Source organism: Poeciliopsis prolifica, unplaced genomic scaffold, assembly GCF_027474105.1.
Source record: "Poeciliopsis prolifica strain line A6 unplaced genomic scaffold, Auburn_PproV2 SCAFFOLD019, whole genome shotgun sequence".
NCBI lineage: Eukaryota > Metazoa > Chordata > Actinopteri > Cyprinodontiformes > Poeciliidae > Poeciliopsis > Poeciliopsis prolifica.
In genome coordinates, this window is record NW_026562394.1 from 1,284,076 (window position 1) to 1,300,658 (window position 16,583).

General features: G+C 38.3%; 2 protein-coding genes across 5 annotated transcripts; one reads left to right on the forward strand and one right to left on the reverse strand.

Annotated features, from left to right (window-relative positions):
- Positions 1-4,102: 4,102 nt before the first annotated feature.
- On the forward strand, positions 4,103-10,841 carry LOC129368823 (V-set and immunoglobulin domain-containing protein 10-like 2). Of its 2 annotated transcripts, XM_055043974.1 has the most exons (12): positions 4,103-4,246; positions 4,859-5,242; positions 6,045-6,320; positions 6,967-7,242; positions 7,723-8,007; positions 8,097-8,354; positions 8,441-8,731; positions 8,823-9,179; positions 9,733-9,855; positions 9,958-9,982; positions 10,075-10,175; positions 10,469-10,841. In XM_055043974.1, exons 1-12 carry the CDS (start codon positions 4,180-4,182, stop codon positions 10,615-10,617), a joined length of 2,592 nt encoding a protein of 863 aa, XP_054899949.1. In that variant the 5' UTR covers positions 4,103-4,179; the 3' UTR covers positions 10,618-10,841. The 2 variants fall into 2 exon arrangements, 1 of the variants encoding a protein (XP_054899949.1); XR_008606896.1 differs by lacking the exons at positions 10,075-10,175; positions 10,469-10,841 and having other exon boundaries at positions 8,823-9,184; positions 9,958-9,978.
- An 84-nt stretch (positions 10,842-10,925) lies between these two features.
- Positions 10,926-16,077, reverse strand: chek1 (checkpoint kinase 1). 3 transcript variants are annotated; one of them, XM_055043979.1, is made up of 14 exons: positions 15,954-16,077; positions 15,689-15,732; positions 15,299-15,413; positions 15,125-15,207; positions 14,743-14,807; positions 14,596-14,665; positions 14,328-14,516; positions 13,457-13,561; positions 12,848-12,931; positions 12,499-12,565; positions 12,249-12,417; positions 12,014-12,145; positions 11,796-11,897; positions 10,926-11,220 (listed from the first exon to the last, which is right to left on the reverse strand). In XM_055043979.1, exons 3-14 carry the CDS (start codon positions 15,325-15,327, stop codon positions 11,125-11,127), a joined length of 1,191 nt encoding a protein of 396 aa, XP_054899954.1. In that variant the 5' UTR covers positions 15,328-15,413; positions 15,689-15,732; positions 15,954-16,077; the 3' UTR covers positions 10,926-11,124. The 3 variants fall into 3 exon arrangements, with proteins under 3 accessions (XP_054899954.1, XP_054899953.1, XP_054899955.1); XM_055043978.1 differs by having other exon boundaries at positions 15,125-15,233; positions 15,689-15,754; XM_055043980.1 differs by having other exon boundaries at positions 15,125-15,233; positions 15,954-16,073.
- Between the last annotated feature and the right edge of the window lie 506 nt (positions 16,078-16,583).

Genomic DNA, 16,583 nt, shown 5'->3' on the forward strand with positions numbered 1-16,583 from the left:
TTATTTTTACAACATGCAAACTTATCTCCAAGACTGTCTGTCACAAAATTATATGTATGTTTTTGAACATGGTTAAATTATGCTTAATTCATATCAAACATGTTTGTTTATTTAAATCAAAAGTCAGTTTTACATAATGTTCAGCATTTTTACACTAGATGTTTTTCCCCATTAAATATCTGGGAAATGTTTTGTTTTTTTCTGCACTGAATCTGTAAAATGACATTAAAATAAGGAAGACTTCCTTCCTCTCAATTTTAAGATGAATGCTTTTACTTTCCAATTTCAGATTGAGGTGGTGTAATTTCAGACAATGACACGATTTGAAATGTCATTTATGAAGTTGTATGTGTTACTGTCTCCTGATGTGTATTTCCAACTTAATTACATGTGGTCTGGCAAAATCCAATACTTGGAAAATATTTTTTTCAGTGGCCTCATATTGCCATGTTTTTACTTATTCCATCACTTAACACACAGAAGAGATCTGAAAATGATTGAAATTATGGGTTCTGTAAATTCTGGTTTTCCATAACAAATGTGTTAAGATGTGTTAATCAAAATGTTGAGTCAAAGGCCAAAACAAGGAATAAAAATAGAAACTGTGTGTAGTAATAATGGCACTAAATTAAATTACAAGTGAGATTCTTAGTAGTTTATGAATGATAATAAACACGATTCATAAAAACTTACCTGGCTTATTTATAGGTATAAAATTAAAGTAGGACAGAAGGAAGCAGCAAAGCATTGGTAAGGAATTGGGAGTTTCTAAATCCCTCTCTGCAGTGAACTGGATCCCAACTAACACAGGATGAATTTACCTTCAGATGTCACCTTCATGGTCAAACATGGAAAGTTATTTTGAGCTTTTAGCTGTATTAGCTCTGCTAAAACAGAGCTAATACACGAATAGTTTAGAATTAAATCCTAGAATGTAAACAGTAAATGTGTTCCAGCTCAAAACAACAGTTTTCAGTTTCTAGTAACTCCTAAAATTCCAGTTTCTAAAAATCCCAAATAGGATTTGAGTGGAAAATTCCCACCTTAACTTGAAACAGTTTCAAATTTACATTTGCTGCATAAACAATTTATAACATTAAGAGCACATTGTGTCTTTAGAGTAGATTAAAAGAAACACAATGGCTGTGTTGTTTCTCATTTTATTTAATATAATTTGTTACATTTCATATGGATATCAGCTGTAGACTGAAACCTTGTAGCGCTGTTAACCTTACCTTTGAGTCTCTGCTTGCCCTTGCCAGGTAACGAAAACTGATCTCTGTCCTGCATTCATTCATGAAAAACATCTCACATTACATTCTCACGGATCCACTTAACAGTCTTTCCTCCTCTTTCACTTGTATAAGCTTGCTTAGTCTCCTATTAAAATGAAACACATAATTCAGAAAAGGTGCATCCATGAAGATGAACATTGTGAGCACACAGAATTGTGATCAGATGCCTGATTTTTAAAATCTATTCAGATCCTAATCTGGTTGAAAGAGTTTCCTGTGCCTCTTTAATCCTTCCTGACCTTAGAGATTCCAATGTGAAGCTTTTTATTTGGACTTAATGGGGTTAGTCATGGAGATATCAATTCACTATTGCTTTTTTGCAACTTTGTATTATTCTTTTTGTGCAGAATGTAATAGGTCGTGTGACTGTACGACATCAATGAAACAAATACCAAAGATTTTATATTTTTATACAATAGAAGTATTGACACCCACTTTAACTTTTCATAAAATACCTTCCAAGTTTTCTTACAGGTTCTCAATAGAAGTCTGAATTGATTTTGATTTAATTATTCTGACACATGACCATACTTTGAACTAAAACATTTAGCTTTTTAGTGTCACTGCCCTACTGAAAGGTCAACGTCCAACATAATACCTGACCTTTTGCAGCCTCTAAGAGGTTTTCTCCTAAGACTGCCTGTATTTAATTAATCTACCTTTCCATCAACTCTGATCCACTTTGTTTCTGCTGAAGAAAAGCCAGATTAATTTTCCAAAGTCACTTTTGCATTTATGCTGAAGTTTTCAGTCTGATCAGAACACCTTCTTCCATGATTACAACGTTCCTGGCAGCTTTGTAAAGAAAAGTGGGCCAAACAGTGAGTAGTGAACTCCATTGGCTCCCACTTTGTTTCAGAGCGCACCTTTGAGGTCCTCCATTGACTCTGATAGCTCTCCATGGCCAAGCATTAGGTTACACAAGAGGACGTCCGCATCCATACTTTCCTGGCAGGTGCGCAAAGGTTCTTTAATAATCAGAACCTGCTGATGATGCTCTATTCAAAGCTGTACATAAAAGATTCACTGTCCCCTAGACTCTGGAACTCACTTCCTTTGCAGTGGAGTCTTTTGTTGTGTCTTGCATAAATCGCTCACTCAACTTATTTTTATTAAAGCAAAACAAAACTATATTAAAACATTTGAAAAGTAAAAAAAATAAGTGTAATCCTAAGGTAACATCAATAGCTGCAAAAATAAATATAAACTATAAATATATTATAAACACATGTACTAAGTCTATTTCCCCACAGTGTTCTGTCCTCAACTTGATTCCCTGCTTGAGTATTAACGGCTTCTCTGTTCTTTTTTCAAACAGAGCTGCAAAATTTTAAACTTCATACATATTATTAACACTTTAATGAATTGGATCTAAAGAGACTAAGAGAGAACTATTCAATATCAGTGGCACTATCTCCCAGACATGTAATGTTCCTGAAGTGCAGATGCAGGTGTCAGGTGCTCAAAGGCAGAGTAAAGGTCAGAAGGACTGGGCAGGAAACACTTTGATGCAGGCCAGGACAGGCTGGACAGTTTGCTAAAATGACTGAAAACCATTAGTAAGTAATGTAACAAGAAGCACATAGCAAGTAAATGTGATCATTTACTTGCTATTTGTAAAACATTATGTTTTTTGTCTTCACCTACATAATTCTGCTTATCTAAATAATCTAAGCATTTTCAAAAAATACGACAAACTTATGCCTTAGTTCATCTTCTTCAGTGGTCGAAATGATAACGTGTTGCTTTTGCAGTCTCACTGTAAATGCATTACTTTACAAAACTATGCCCTCAGAACTTCTTTATATCTGTATTTTATCAAGATTTGTGGTGACAGGACAACACAAAGACATGCTTAAATGGGAAAAGGAAAGAAAACACATTGTACAAATACATTCTGCTCTGATACCACTAAATAAAGTAATGTAATTAGTAAGTAATGTAACAAGAAGCAGAAAAGAAGCCTAAGGCAACTCTGGAGTAACTGGAAAGACCCATTGCTCAGGTGAGACAATCTGATGACAAGATATTAGTTTTGCACTCAACAAATCTGGCCTTTATGTAACATGAAACCGTGCAAATATGTGAAAAGCAGGGTTCGCGACAGATGATACCAAGATTTAATGTTTGGGTCTACATGCAAAACTCTTTATGTAGGAGAACTGATACTGACTTCATCCTTAACACACTATGCCTTTGATGAAGTAGGGAAGGGGCTGTGTCATGATGTGTGGATGCAGCAGAAACAGCGTTGATTGGCAGAGAAATTTCCAGTGAAAAATCTAAAAACAATGTACTCCTTTCGCAGTCATTTCACCAACAAAATACATCAAATCATGCTGACACGGGGTATGAATATTTTGCATCATGATCTAGAAATATAAACATTTCTTTTTGAAAATAAATCGTGGAAAAGGTAATATAATTGTTTATGCCGTTTTGCTCAGCATATGACTGTCCTGCAGGAAGAATTGCTCATGTTAGCACTATAGATGTCAGATTTATATAATGCAGGCTTGACTTTGTATTATTTAACATGCATGAGTGTATGCAGAAGGGTAACCCTATGAGTCAGTCCTACATAATACAGGAGTCCAGTAACGCAGCGTCATTCTAACCCCACAGAGAAGTACGGGGAACTAGAGAGAAAGGAAAAACACATCAATAATTGAATCTAAATCAGTCTCTTCCTACTCTCAGCCTAATGAAGTCAGTGCCTCCAACTGGACTCTTGAAGAAACCTGTGGATAAGAAACCGTGACTCAGCCGGACAGCCTCGGTGTTTGCAGTTCTTTTTGGAGTTCTTGTTTTTTTTTTTTCAGTTTGTGCTCTACAGTATTTCTCGGAGTAAAGAAGCAGCTGGACTCAGGATCATCATGATACCATGGTGGCCAAACTGTTAGGGCTGGCCTTTCTTTATCTCACGACTCCATTCACCTTCTCTGCACAAGGTAAGGCTTGACAGTGTTTGAATTCAGTTACAAACAACAAATTCATTTTTAAAATGACTTTTTGGCTTCTAAATATTTGATGATCCTTTTATGCGCAATGTTATTTTGACATTGATTAGCATGATTTTTCTTTTGGTACCTACAAATAAAAGGTATTATTCTCATCATCTGTCAGTGTGTAGAATAATTGTAAGAAATAGTTAAATACAATTATAAACAAGAAATTTATCAGATGATTGCATCCTTTTCGTTCCACTTCCACTGTATTTTGACCATAAATGCCACAAATAAAAATCTTTTAAAAGGATCCCATTCCAGATTTCTTCCAACATAACTTGTACAATTAAATCATTACTTTTTCTCCATTGTTGTGCTGTTATTTCCTCCATATTTGCTTAATGACAATTAGACATGAGTATCATTTCAGAGAAAAAGAAACGGTAAAACATTTTTCCAAGTTGCATTTGAAAATAAAGTGAGATAGCATTGACAACACTTGTTTTGGAGTTCTGTAAACCTCTCCTGAAACTTGCAGTGTAATCAAACCTGCAGCAGAACCAGCAAGGTGACACCAACATGACACCACCATCTTTCTCCATGACCCTTTTGCAGGCACGTCAGTGTATCCTGTCCCAACTTCATCTGTAAAGATCAATCCAAACTGGGAGGTGGTCTACCAGGACACTTACGTTTATGGGGTGGTGGGCAAAGCTGTGATCCTGGAGTGTGGCACCAGCGTGCCTGACATCTACATATGGAGCTTCACCAAGCCCGGCACTGACGCCATCAAAGCAGTGGTGTATAATCTGGGGAAAGGGCCGAGGATCCAGCAGTTTGCTGAAACACTTGGACAGTTGACCATCATCTCAAACAGTGCAGCAGTGAGCATTGAGAAACTGCCTCTGGCTGCTCATGGCCTGTTCACCTGCCAGGCCTTCTACAATATCGACAAGGAGCCTGTAGTCTACTATTACTACGTTCACCTCAATGTCAGAGGTAAGACTCTCAACTCAAATTACGTTTCTTCGTCAAGCAGGGTGTACGTAACAGGCTCAGCTTTTCTTGTGCACTTTGACACTTCTTCTGATAACTGTAACCAAATCAGTGACCAGCTACTTATAGTCAACAGTTGTCTTTTCAATAAAAATAAAATCAAGCAGCAATATAGTTTTTAAAAATTAGTCTTTTATACTGTCTTGCTTTGGATGCCAAGTCATATATTTTTTATGTTCTTGTTTATTTCTTTGCTTCCTTAGAGTAATGCAAAGTTAAAAGGACTGAAACAAATCCATTTTTTTACAGGTTTTTTTTTGTGTCTAATGTTGCAGATCAAGTATTTCAGACTGTTTCGGTGAAGGACTGTTTTGTCTCTTCCCACTAAGCCTGATATCTATTAAAATTATTTGAAACATCTACTTTAAGCACTCAGTTTAGCCCATGACTAAGCATGCAAAATTAAAAAGCACATCTTCTGAAAACATTTAAAGTTTCAAAAACTTTCAATTGTAATCTAATTTACACTCTCGATGAAATTGATCAATTCTTTGTTAAATTGTTTCAGTTCAATGTTGTTATGGTTTTTTTGAGCATCAACTGCCTTTTCAAGAACAGTGTCTGGCACCAAGCTCATTAAATCAGTTTGTGTGACCTTAAAGAGAAACACACAAATCATAGATCAGTTCTAAGGGCTTTAGACCAAACATTCATTGAGTGGTTCAGTCATGCACTGCAAAAACACAACATAATGAAAATGACAGCATAAAACTCTTATTTCTCTCTCTATTTTTCTTGAACGCAGTCCCCGTCAGTAAGCCGTATCTATTGCTAAGCGATGTGTCTCCGGTGGAAGGCTCCACAATGTGGATGCGATGCAACCTGGAAAACGGGACCGGGCCAATCCAGTATGTATGGCAGCACGAAACCCACAGTGGCAACATCACGGTGGTGGCCCAGGGAAGCAGCAACCTCATCAACATGACGGACATCAACAGAAACCACACTGGCTGGTACCGCTGTGTGGCCACCAATGCCGTCAACAGTGAGAGCTCGAACCGCTTATGGCTGGACACCATCTGTGAGTGAGATTATAAAAGCTTCTTTTATAATCTTTTAAAAAAGTGTTAGTGTATTTGTAAATTGACGATGAGTGTCTTCGACTTCGAAAAGAATACATACCCATTTATTTTCTGTTTTCAGAAATGAAAATAAAAAAAAAACATAGCAGTTTTATTAATTAATCTCCTTTTGTTCTGACCAATAATCAGTAAGTAGAGTCCACAAGTATAAAATTCTCTTAGTATAAGTCCAGTTGTTTTCTCAAGGTGTTTGTTCAAGAACAAAAACACTGTGTGAAGACAAAAGATGACACTAGACAAAAAATATCAAGTTCAATAATATCTCACAAAAAAATCCCAAGCATTAAACATGACACAAATCACAGTTTACCTTCTAAATTCAAGTGTTTATCTAATTACTTTGTCTTGTGTTTGTTGTAAAACCTCAAATTTTGTTTAGTAAATTTGATCGTATTTTCTTACTGAAGTGTTTTGGTGATGCTGATTGGCTGCTTTTCATCCAGTTGAATGCAGCTTAGAGTAGTAAAAGCTTTACTCCTTATAATACTAAGACATCTCTTCCCACCCCAAACTGACAGACGGTATCAGTTCTTGGACCATCCGGGCCTTTCACCTCTTACAGGCTTCCACGTTCTTTCTCTGTAGATGGTCCAGACATCCCCCGGATAGACGTGACTCCCTACAGTATAACAGAGCGGGGTTACTCAGCGTTGGAGAGAGAGACTGTTTCACTCATGTGTCAAGCCCCGTCCAATCCAGCCAGTCAGTACGTCTGGTTCTACAACAACTCCCAGGTCTACAGTGGGCCGCAGTACACCATAACCAAGATCCTTCGCATGCACACAGGAGACTACGCCTGCTTGGCCCAGAACACATACCTGAACACCCGCTCCAAAAAAACCATCAGCCTGACTGTCTACTGTGAGTGTGACCTCTGACCTCAGGCCTGATGTTACCGCTATTTCTCTTTTGTCCACCCTGTGTTTCAGAGTGCTTCCTCTGTCTTGGTACAACAAGATGCAAAACTATAGATGGGGTCTTTCCTCTTTTGCTGTCGTTCTTTATTCTTAAATGATTCAGTAATTCATTTTCACTCATTCAGATGTCAGACCAAACTCACACACCAACATAAATACACAAGCAAGAGAAAGAGAGTATTGCAGCACTTTTCAGGAGTTGGACCTTCGGAGAGTTCGAAGGCACTTTGGCAGGTACCCTTGTTGCAAGTACAGGTTGTTCTTAGAAGTGGTTACGTAAGATTCACCTGAAAAGATTCACATTAATCTTTTCACTTTAATCACATGAAAAGATTCAAACCCAGCATTTTGAAGAATGTGTCCAAATGAATTTTCCTCCACTTCGAACATCACTGCGTGGCCACTGTATAATCTATCCTTGCAGACCCTCCTGACGGTTCCCCCTCCTGCTCTGTGGAGGCCGCTCTGAATCACACTGCCCTGAAGCTGCTCTGTGTCTGGGCTGGGGGATTCCCCTCCCCGTCCTTGGACTGGATTGGAGATCTGGTGCAGTCAGGAAAAACCCAGGTGGACGCAGAACAACAAACTAATCTACAAAGTGGCACTGCCATCATTCTGCCCTCTGAGAGCGTGACCCCTAACAGCTTGTTCAGATGTGTGGGCTCCCATCCTGCTCTGAAACAAACGACTGAGTGCAGCACACGGACATGTGAGTACAGAAAGGTCACAACCAGTGAAGGTAAAAGTGTTTTTGTGTTGTCATTTCATGCTTTACTTCCATACTACTCCTCCTTACAGACATTCCTCCTGCAGAACCGGTGTGTTTTGCCTATGTCACAAACACTCAGCAATACCTGATGTTGTCCTGCTCCTGGGATGGAGGGGCCCCAAAGGCCCTAGTGTGGTGGGAGGGACCAGGGGGCCAAAGCAAAGGGGGACAAGAAAACTCCAACATCCTGGTCCTCCGTTATGGGACGGCCCGAAGTGGGAAACCGTACACCTGCTACGCTAAACACCCACTTCTGGTGGAAGCAAAGAGTTGTAGGCTCACACTGGGTCAGTCGTAACAACCACTGTACCAAACACTAAACAGCACCAGAGATTTTTGTTTTTAAAAATGACTTAATATCTTCCATTTTCAGAGGCCCCGGTGTTGTTGACGCAGCGCAGAGTCATCTCTGTGTACGAGGGGAGTGACGTCCAGCTCACCTGCAATCTGAGAGCTAATTACCTTCCAGCCAATGAAATCACCTGGTTCAACAATCAGGGCCTGGATGTCCGAGACACTTCGAAGTACATGCTGCTGCGGACGTCTGCCTGGGCCAACCTGACTGTGAGAGAAACCGACGAGGTGCAGGACAGCGGAGAATACAGATGCTCCACTTCAAACGCAGTGGGAGGCGCTGAGATCAACATCACCCTGGTGGTCAAGAGTAGGAATCTCTTTGGATTGTCTAAATTTTGTAATAATATTACTAGACCATTTTTGAGGGCACATTTCTTTTTGCTTTGCCTCTGCATCAGAATACCCCATGCCGCCCAACGCGACCCTGATCAGAGCGACGTACAACAGCCGACAGCGTAACGAGGTGGAGCTGGAGTGGCAGGTCGACGGTACGGAGGAGACTGGAGGATGGACTGGTTTCCACCTGGAGCACCAGTGGGTGTCTGAGCGACCAAACAAGAGAGGGAGCAGCAATATTTCACAGCTGCAGATGGAGGAGAGGATTGCCTCCAAAGACTGGTACCGTACCATCATCCAGGATCCAAGCAGCAGGAGTCACACAGTTCGAGGCCTGACTCCAACCATTACCTACCAGTTCCGCATAACACCCATCAACCACCGCACCATCGGACACCCGTCTTCAACAAAAACTCCAGGTACAGTAAGTAAATTCTTAAAAGACAATAATACAAGCAAGATTTAAAAACAGTAGGAAAAGGCAGATCATATGTAGACCAATATGTATTAAACAGGACCAGATGATATTTTAAATCTCCTCAGCCATCATTTTTTGTGATTGGTGTGTTAAAGGTCTAATTTTGTTTTTCTTTTTATCCTCTTAGGTGAAAGACACACACAACAAAAAAGCAAAATGCTCACATTGACACACACCTGACACTGGCACATTCACCCAACTTCTCTCTGTTTCCATTTCCTTCCTCTCTAAACTTTCTAAAAACTGACCCCATTTAGATTCCTCTATTGAAACACTTGATTTGTGTTTATATATGTTGTAGAAATTTTACTGGGCTAACTAGAGGACTTAGACTGGAGTAAGATTTACATTTCCCAGTTTTGCATCACTACAGGCAGAACTGGTTTAGAACCACTTCAGATTCCAACAGAACATATTTGTCAGGATGAACTGTTTTCTTGTTTTTTATTTCAGAGGCGTACTATTTTGCAATCTGTAACTGTGGTCTCTTGCAGCGGAACCACGCAACAACATGTATCCTGCTGTGATCGGAGCAGCGATAGGCGGGATGCTCTTCGCAGCCATTCTCACAATCCTGCTGCTCATGTACATAATCCGCAACCGCAACAACAATCCCAGTGAGTCCTATACAGAGGAACCACAATTTAGCAAATGCAGCATGCGATAATAAAGTCACTTAAACATTTTTATGTGTTAATGTTGTACTTTTGTTCCCCCAGGACTGCATGACATGCTGTTTGGCATGTGAGTATCTGGGCATTGATGTTTGTTTATCCGTATGAGGATCATTTCCCAAAGAAATAATCCATGTCTTTTCCCTGTTTGTTTATTTCTAGGCAGCACAGCCAGTCAAGAGAGAACATTAATTTTCCAGAGGATGAAATGGTAAGAGGGTCAGATGGAGGGATAGAGGACATCGGGGGATTATCAACTGCAGGCAAGTCAACCTTGCCTCAAAGACTTATTTTTATCATTAACATAACATTTTGCAATTTTAAGAATCAACTGTTTGTTTTAAAGCCTTTTCACCTACACTGTTTTACACAATTTGGAATGGTAGCCTTTAACCCTTAAACTAAAACCATTCTGGAAAAATCAGATGTTGTATTGGTCAGATATTGTATTTGCTAAAATGTGCTACACAAATAAATCTTATTGATCAGTTGAACTTTGAGTGCATATTTCCCTCTCATGTACTAGATGTTGAACCTTGATATTGATCTCTTTCAGGTCCAGCCGTTTCTATACCCAGGGCATCCTCGCCCCTCACCGCCTCATCCAGGAGTGCCACTCCCACCCCCACCAGTCAAGCCCCCCCCTCTGGAGGCGATAACGAGCCAGTGAGCGTCACAATCACAGTCAAGGCTGCAGAATCCTAGAATAAATAAACCAGCTGTAGTTTATGCTGGAGCTCTTGTTGTAGATAGCGCCATGCACATCGATTTGTCTGATTTATCTAACAAAACATTTTGATGTTGGTTTTAAAAGGTCAGGTACTGCAAAAATGAGCTAAACACTCAATTTACTGTGTATAATATGTACATGTTGTGTGTTTTTTTTTTTAGCTTTTTGCCTTAGCAGGCATCCACCTTCGTTATGCATTAACCTCAAATTCTTTCAGATTTGCATAGAGGATAGTAAGTATTTGTGTATCAATTAAAATATAAGATTTTTTCATTATCACTGATCATTTAGCAAACAAGATCTTTATTCATTTATTCAGCTTTGAACATTAACATAGTAAAAACAACCAGAACACTTCATTCTTTAGCTATAAAGTCTTGATCTTTCAAGTGTATAAAAAAAATAAGTGTTGACGACAGGAACATGTAAATATATACAGTTTGTCTCTAAAGTCCATGACAGCGTGTGTTTTTCTCTGTCTATTATGTGATGGGGAGTAAAATCTTCTGGGTGCAGACCACATCTCCGAGCTTCTGCTTTATCTTCACAAAGAGTCGTTTGAACTCCAGTCCGTCACCCTGAAAAGGCAAAGTCATTTCAGCGTTTCCGAGCAACGCAAACAAGAATTCCCAAAATGCATCTGATGTATTGCTTAAGCGGTTAAGCAATATTTGTACAAAAAGGCAACAACTGGTTACAGAATCTGTCTGAGTAGCAGGATTAACTCGCTCTTGTGCATCTCAATAACAGTTCAAATTCTTCCTTCCAAAAGATAAATACAATTTTAAAAATAAAGAAAATGTTCATCTTATATTTCCTTGCAGATTTATGTGTTTTTGGGGGCTATATGTGATATAAAATCCCAATAAAACAAACTGAAGTTGTGGTTTTAATGTGATCAAATGAGGAAAGGCTTCAATAATCTGACCACTTCTACCAGCTTCTTTAAATATGTGCTTGGGGAGCAAAAAGAATGATCATTTTCTAAATTTTCGTTGCTGCTTCTGCAGTTTTTTCTGCATTTTCTGTGGTTTCCAAGCCCAATTGCTTTGCACGTTCAAGGTTTTAGAAGAATTCAACCTGAATGCTCATTCAGGTAGAACATCTGCTAGAAAACCACATTCAGGCATCATTTTGAAACGCAACCACTTACCTTAGACAGTCTGAAATCCAGCAACACTCGCTGATTCAGCTCCAGTAAAAAGACCTTGAAGATCAGCTTGTTGTTACGTTTGTCCAGAGTGCTCACAGTAACCTGAAGAGAAGGGAGAACTTTATGAAGACAAAAACATTGCAGCTCCACTTAGAGGAGGCCAGTGTGAAGGCTGTCCTTAATTACCATCCTTAAGAAAATTTTTTAAAAGTGTTTACCTGTTGTGTGCAGGTGAGTTTGAAGACAAGTGCCATGCCGTCACAGACGTCTTTCAGGGCAGATAAGGAGTCTTCGGCATTCACATTGGTAAAGAAGCGAGTCATTCGTCGGACTAATCTTTGCCACAGTGACTATTTACAGAAAAAAACAAAGAAACTTCATCAACAAAGTATTAAATTTTTTGAATTTTGTTCATTTTTAATACATTTGCAATATTTTCTGAATGCGCCGTACCTGACTGGCTCCGGGCGTGCCCAACAGCTGACTGCCCAGCAACATGTGCTCAGGTTTAGTCGGCTGGGAGAAGCAGACCTTCCCTTCAGTCGGGCCGATCAACAACATGGCTTCCCATCCACCTGGAGCAAAGTCAGGCTGAGAGCTGGAAAACTGCATCCTGTCATCACTACACACATGGAAAGATCATAAATAAATAGTATTTCGGCCAAATCTTTTCGAAAACATCACTTTATTCCAAGGCTTGGACCTGTTTGTCCGGGATTTAAGCTCCAACTCCGTTCGAAGAACTTTATTGGATCCTGATTTCTGACAACCTAGAGGACAGAAGACAGAAATCAGCCCTGTGAATATTAACCCATTAAGATACATGATTAAAATAACATCTGAAAAAAACTAAACCCCTTTTCGTCTTTAAAGAGAGTGAATAAAAGCAAATTAAGAAGTTAAACTTGCTCTAACTGTACAATAATTTGACTTCATCTTTATGTCTATTAACATAAAATACAACACAAGAAATGATTTGCTCTTTTTGAAAAAAATTATGCTGATCTAATGCTACATGAAGCCTGAAAGGTAAAAGTTTAAATCATGCTTGCCTTGAGTAAACCAGCGATCCTTCTGTATGTCTGTGATAACGACTCTTGCATCAGGACGGGGCTGCAGCAATTTGGACAGCAAACCTAAGGAAATTTACGAAAAAATACAAGAATCTAACCTGCAGATTTTATAACATTTTTTAATACAAAGCATTTGATCAATGAGTTTGGCAAAAAGTTAAATTGTGATATAAATAAACATAGAAGACATTGTTTAAAAAAAATTTAAAACATACTTTATATTTCAGATATTTGAAATTTAACATTTTAATGTATGGAATGGGGAATAAAGTCTACAAACTCTTTTTTTAACAGTTATTCAGATTTAAAACTGATTATCCAGCTTTTCAAGATTCAATGAGAAAATTGCATAATTCGGAAATACAATACTTTCTGCCATTACTATTAAATGCCGTTCATAAAAAATGCTCAAAACAAAATATTTTTTAAAATTTAATTACTGAAGGATTGATGACTTTATAAGTGAGTTCTACCTGTATCTTTGCAGAATATGAATTAATAAAGCTAAATACATTTTAGTAAGAAAAATATTGCAATCCATGTCAGATGCAGTGCATTTTTTTTCCCAGAATATAGTCTGAGTCTTACAAAGAGGCATCGGCTGGATTTTCTTCCAGGGAGCTAGGTAAGTCTTCTTCTGGAGCCAGTCTGAGTATTCCTGGCAGCCCTCGGTGGGCTGATCCCAGGGCAGTTCTGATAAAGAAAAACAAACACGTTGACCAAAGGTTTCTGTACCTCAGCAGCAAGTCACGGAAAATCCTCTAGATCATTTGTGACACAGATTACAAAGAAAAAAAACAGATCATTTCCATCTCATCACTTTTGTTTCACATTGATAAAGTGACAAACCCTGATTAATAAAGGTGCAAACTTTATTTGTATTTGTTTGTTTATTTCAAACATTTTTTTTAAAAAACAAGAGAACAAGCAATCAGTAGGACAGAAAAAAAAACATGTGAATACATAACCAAGAACAAAATAATGTGTTTACTACTTCTTTTATGTTTGAAAAGGAGCAGGAAGAAGTGAACACTTATTTAGTCTTGCCTCTTATCTCAATTTAATGGTATATATAACTTACTGACTCAATAATTATCAAAAATGTGTAATTGAAACCATGCAACCATGTTATATTATTCATGTGCCTGTTTAATAAATTACATTACATAGACAGGATAGCTATAAGCTAATCCTCATGAGACAAGAAAATGTATGGATAATACTAATAGTAATAATGACAATTGTAAATAATCTCACATAGAGCTAAGGTTCACTGTACAATTTGAGTAACACAGCTTTATTTTTCTTGATTTTTAATCAACAATTGATTTAATCACCTTTCAAGATGTCTAAATGTATCTGATTATGATGACTGTGGGTAAAATGCAAAACTTGAGGAATCAATAATTTCCCAAAAACTGGAAGTACCTGCAGGCTTAAAGCACCATTTGTGTCTCACCTCCTGCCAGCATTGCAGTCAGAACGATCCCACAGGCCCAGACATCTGCAGGCTGAGCTTTGTACTCCTGCTGGCTGAGAAGCTCTGGAGCAACGTAGGGGAGCGTTCCACAGAGTCGATTCAGAAGGCGCTCCCGCCCTTTGAAACGAAACATGGTGGCCAGACCAAAATCTGTCAGCTTCAAGTTGTCTAAGAGGAAAGAAAACACCTCATGATATATAAATATATGAAGCATGAACTCCAATTTGCACACATTTGATTTCCTCACCTTTATCATCCAGCAAAATATTCTCTGGCTTTATATCTCGGTGGGTGATGCCAAGGTTGTGAAGGTACTCCTGTGAAAACAAAGGAAGAACAAAATCTTTAAAACACATGTAGATTTTTCAAACTTTCACAGTCTGAATTTACTCACCACAGCGGCTATTAGCTGCTTGAAAAACCTATGAGCATCTTTCTCTGGCATCCCCACATCAGGCTCTAACAACAGAAAGAACCCCAAAAAGGCTTAAACATGGTGAATAAAAATTATATGCATCTAATGCATATCTAATACATTTTATTGGGTTTTTATGTGATAAAACAACACAACAAAGTGCATAAATAGGAAGATGATATGTTGTTGCAGCACATATCTGTCCATTAAATCCATATAAAATACATTAAAATTTGTGGATGAAATGTGATAGAATGTGAACATTTTCAAGAGATCTTAGCACTTCCACAAAGGGTTGTAGATGCAAATTTATACTGAGAATAAATCTCACAAAAACATTCTGCAACAACTTGTCCATTACCAATGCGGTCAAACAGCTCTCCTCCGGTGCAATACTCCAGAAAAAGATAAACAGTCTGTCCTTCCTTTCGATGACCAAAGAACCTGACGATGCAGGGGTGGGTGAGCATCTTACAGAGAAAAAGTGTTAAAATGTGTAGATTGTGAGGCTTAAAGTGCAAAATAAGCAGCCTACCTTATGGATGCAGACCTCCTTTTTGACATTGTCTGCACACTCCTTAGCCTGAGAAGTGTCAATCACCTTCACTGCCACTGCCTCTTCAGTCTGTCTGTTCACCAGTAACCTCACTCTGACAAAATCAGTAAAAAAAATAAAAAAAGTGGTTAAATTATGAGGCACATAAAAATGTTTTAAATAAAAGAAAATCAGTTGTGTGGAAAAACGAAAATTGTATTGTAGTTTTTACCGATATGCATAAAAATATTCAGAGACATTGCAAAACATCTATATTTCAGAGAGTACAACATCTAACACATGATTTGCATTTTCGAGTGGATAAATACGCCCAATCTACAGTTTTGACGGCAAAGTAAACAGTAACAATATAAAACAGCTCAGTCTTACTCTCCATAAGCTCCTTCTCCCAGAGTCTGAACGACGTCCCAGTCCTGCACAAAAGGGATCGCCATGCTGCATGTAGACAGAAACACGTTTTAATAACACATGTCAAACAAGAACTCCGCATCTCATTAACAACTGTGAAACTGTGTAAAGCCTGTCATTCCTAAAGCCTGTCATTCCTAGACATGCTAGGAAGAACGCGAGATGTTAAAAGTCTCCATTCATTTTAAGAAAAAAGTAATTTAAGTATCTGTGTATTTCATCGTACCTCATAAACTTCAGCTGCAGTTTTCGCACAAGGCGGTTCGCGAAAGACTAAAATATCCTTGTCATGTGTCAGCGGTGGAAGCTTTAGAAAATCTTGGCGTAAATTTGGCGCCTTGTTGTTTTACCGGACGCAACTTCCGCAAAGCTTCGTCATTTCCGCTAGAAGAACGTTGGTCGATGCGCTGTTGCCCTCTGTCGCAGTAAATAAAATAAAATAAAATAAAATAAAATAAGTAAATAATTTTAGCAAACTGACAAAATAAGTTTGTGAAGGGAAGATTAACTAAATTGCACTAATTAATCATCCTTCTCATTAATATTTGGTTAGAATGAAAAACAAACACCAATGCAAGTACTGCCGACTTAAATCATCTCATTAGTCGGATTGCACGGGGTTTTGAGATTTCTCCACAAGATGGCGCTGGAAATCATACAAGTCAAAAAGAAAATATTGAGAAAAATCTGTGCATAAAAATTATACCCGTAACTGAAAAATCTTTTTCATTAAATTCAAAAATATATTTCAGTTTTCCTGTAACTTCAGCATCCAGCATTTTTTGACAATAAATTATCAACATCAAAAGAAGACGCTCCTTCTAAGAAGGAGCCTCACTGTTCAAAAACAGTGTAT

What these genes read in the sequence shown, in the direction of transcription:
- LOC129368823 (XM_055043974.1), top strand. Translation starts at nt 4,180, where the DNA reads ATGGTGGCCAAACTGTTAGGGCTGGCCTTTCTTTATCTCACGACTCCA. An exon ending in ATTCACCTTCTCTGCACAAG is followed by an intron (nt 4,247 to 4,858) that starts GTAAGGCTTGAC and finishes ACCCTTTTGCAG; the next exon opens with GCACGTCAGTGTATCCTGTC. An exon ending in GTCTTCAACAAAAACTCCAG is followed by an intron (nt 9,180 to 9,732) that starts GTACAGTAAGTA and finishes GGTCTCTTGCAG; the next exon opens with CGGAACCACGCAACAACATG.
- chek1 (XM_055043978.1), bottom strand. An exon ending in CTTAAATCCCGGACAAACAG is followed by an intron (nt 12,418 to 12,498) that starts GTCCAAGCCTTG and finishes CCATGTGTGTAG; the next exon opens with TGATGACAGGATGCAGTTTT. An exon ending in AACTCACCTGCACACAACAG is followed by an intron (nt 11,898 to 12,013) that starts GTAAACACTTTT and finishes CCTTCTCTTCAG; the next exon opens with GTTACTGTGAGCACTCTGGA.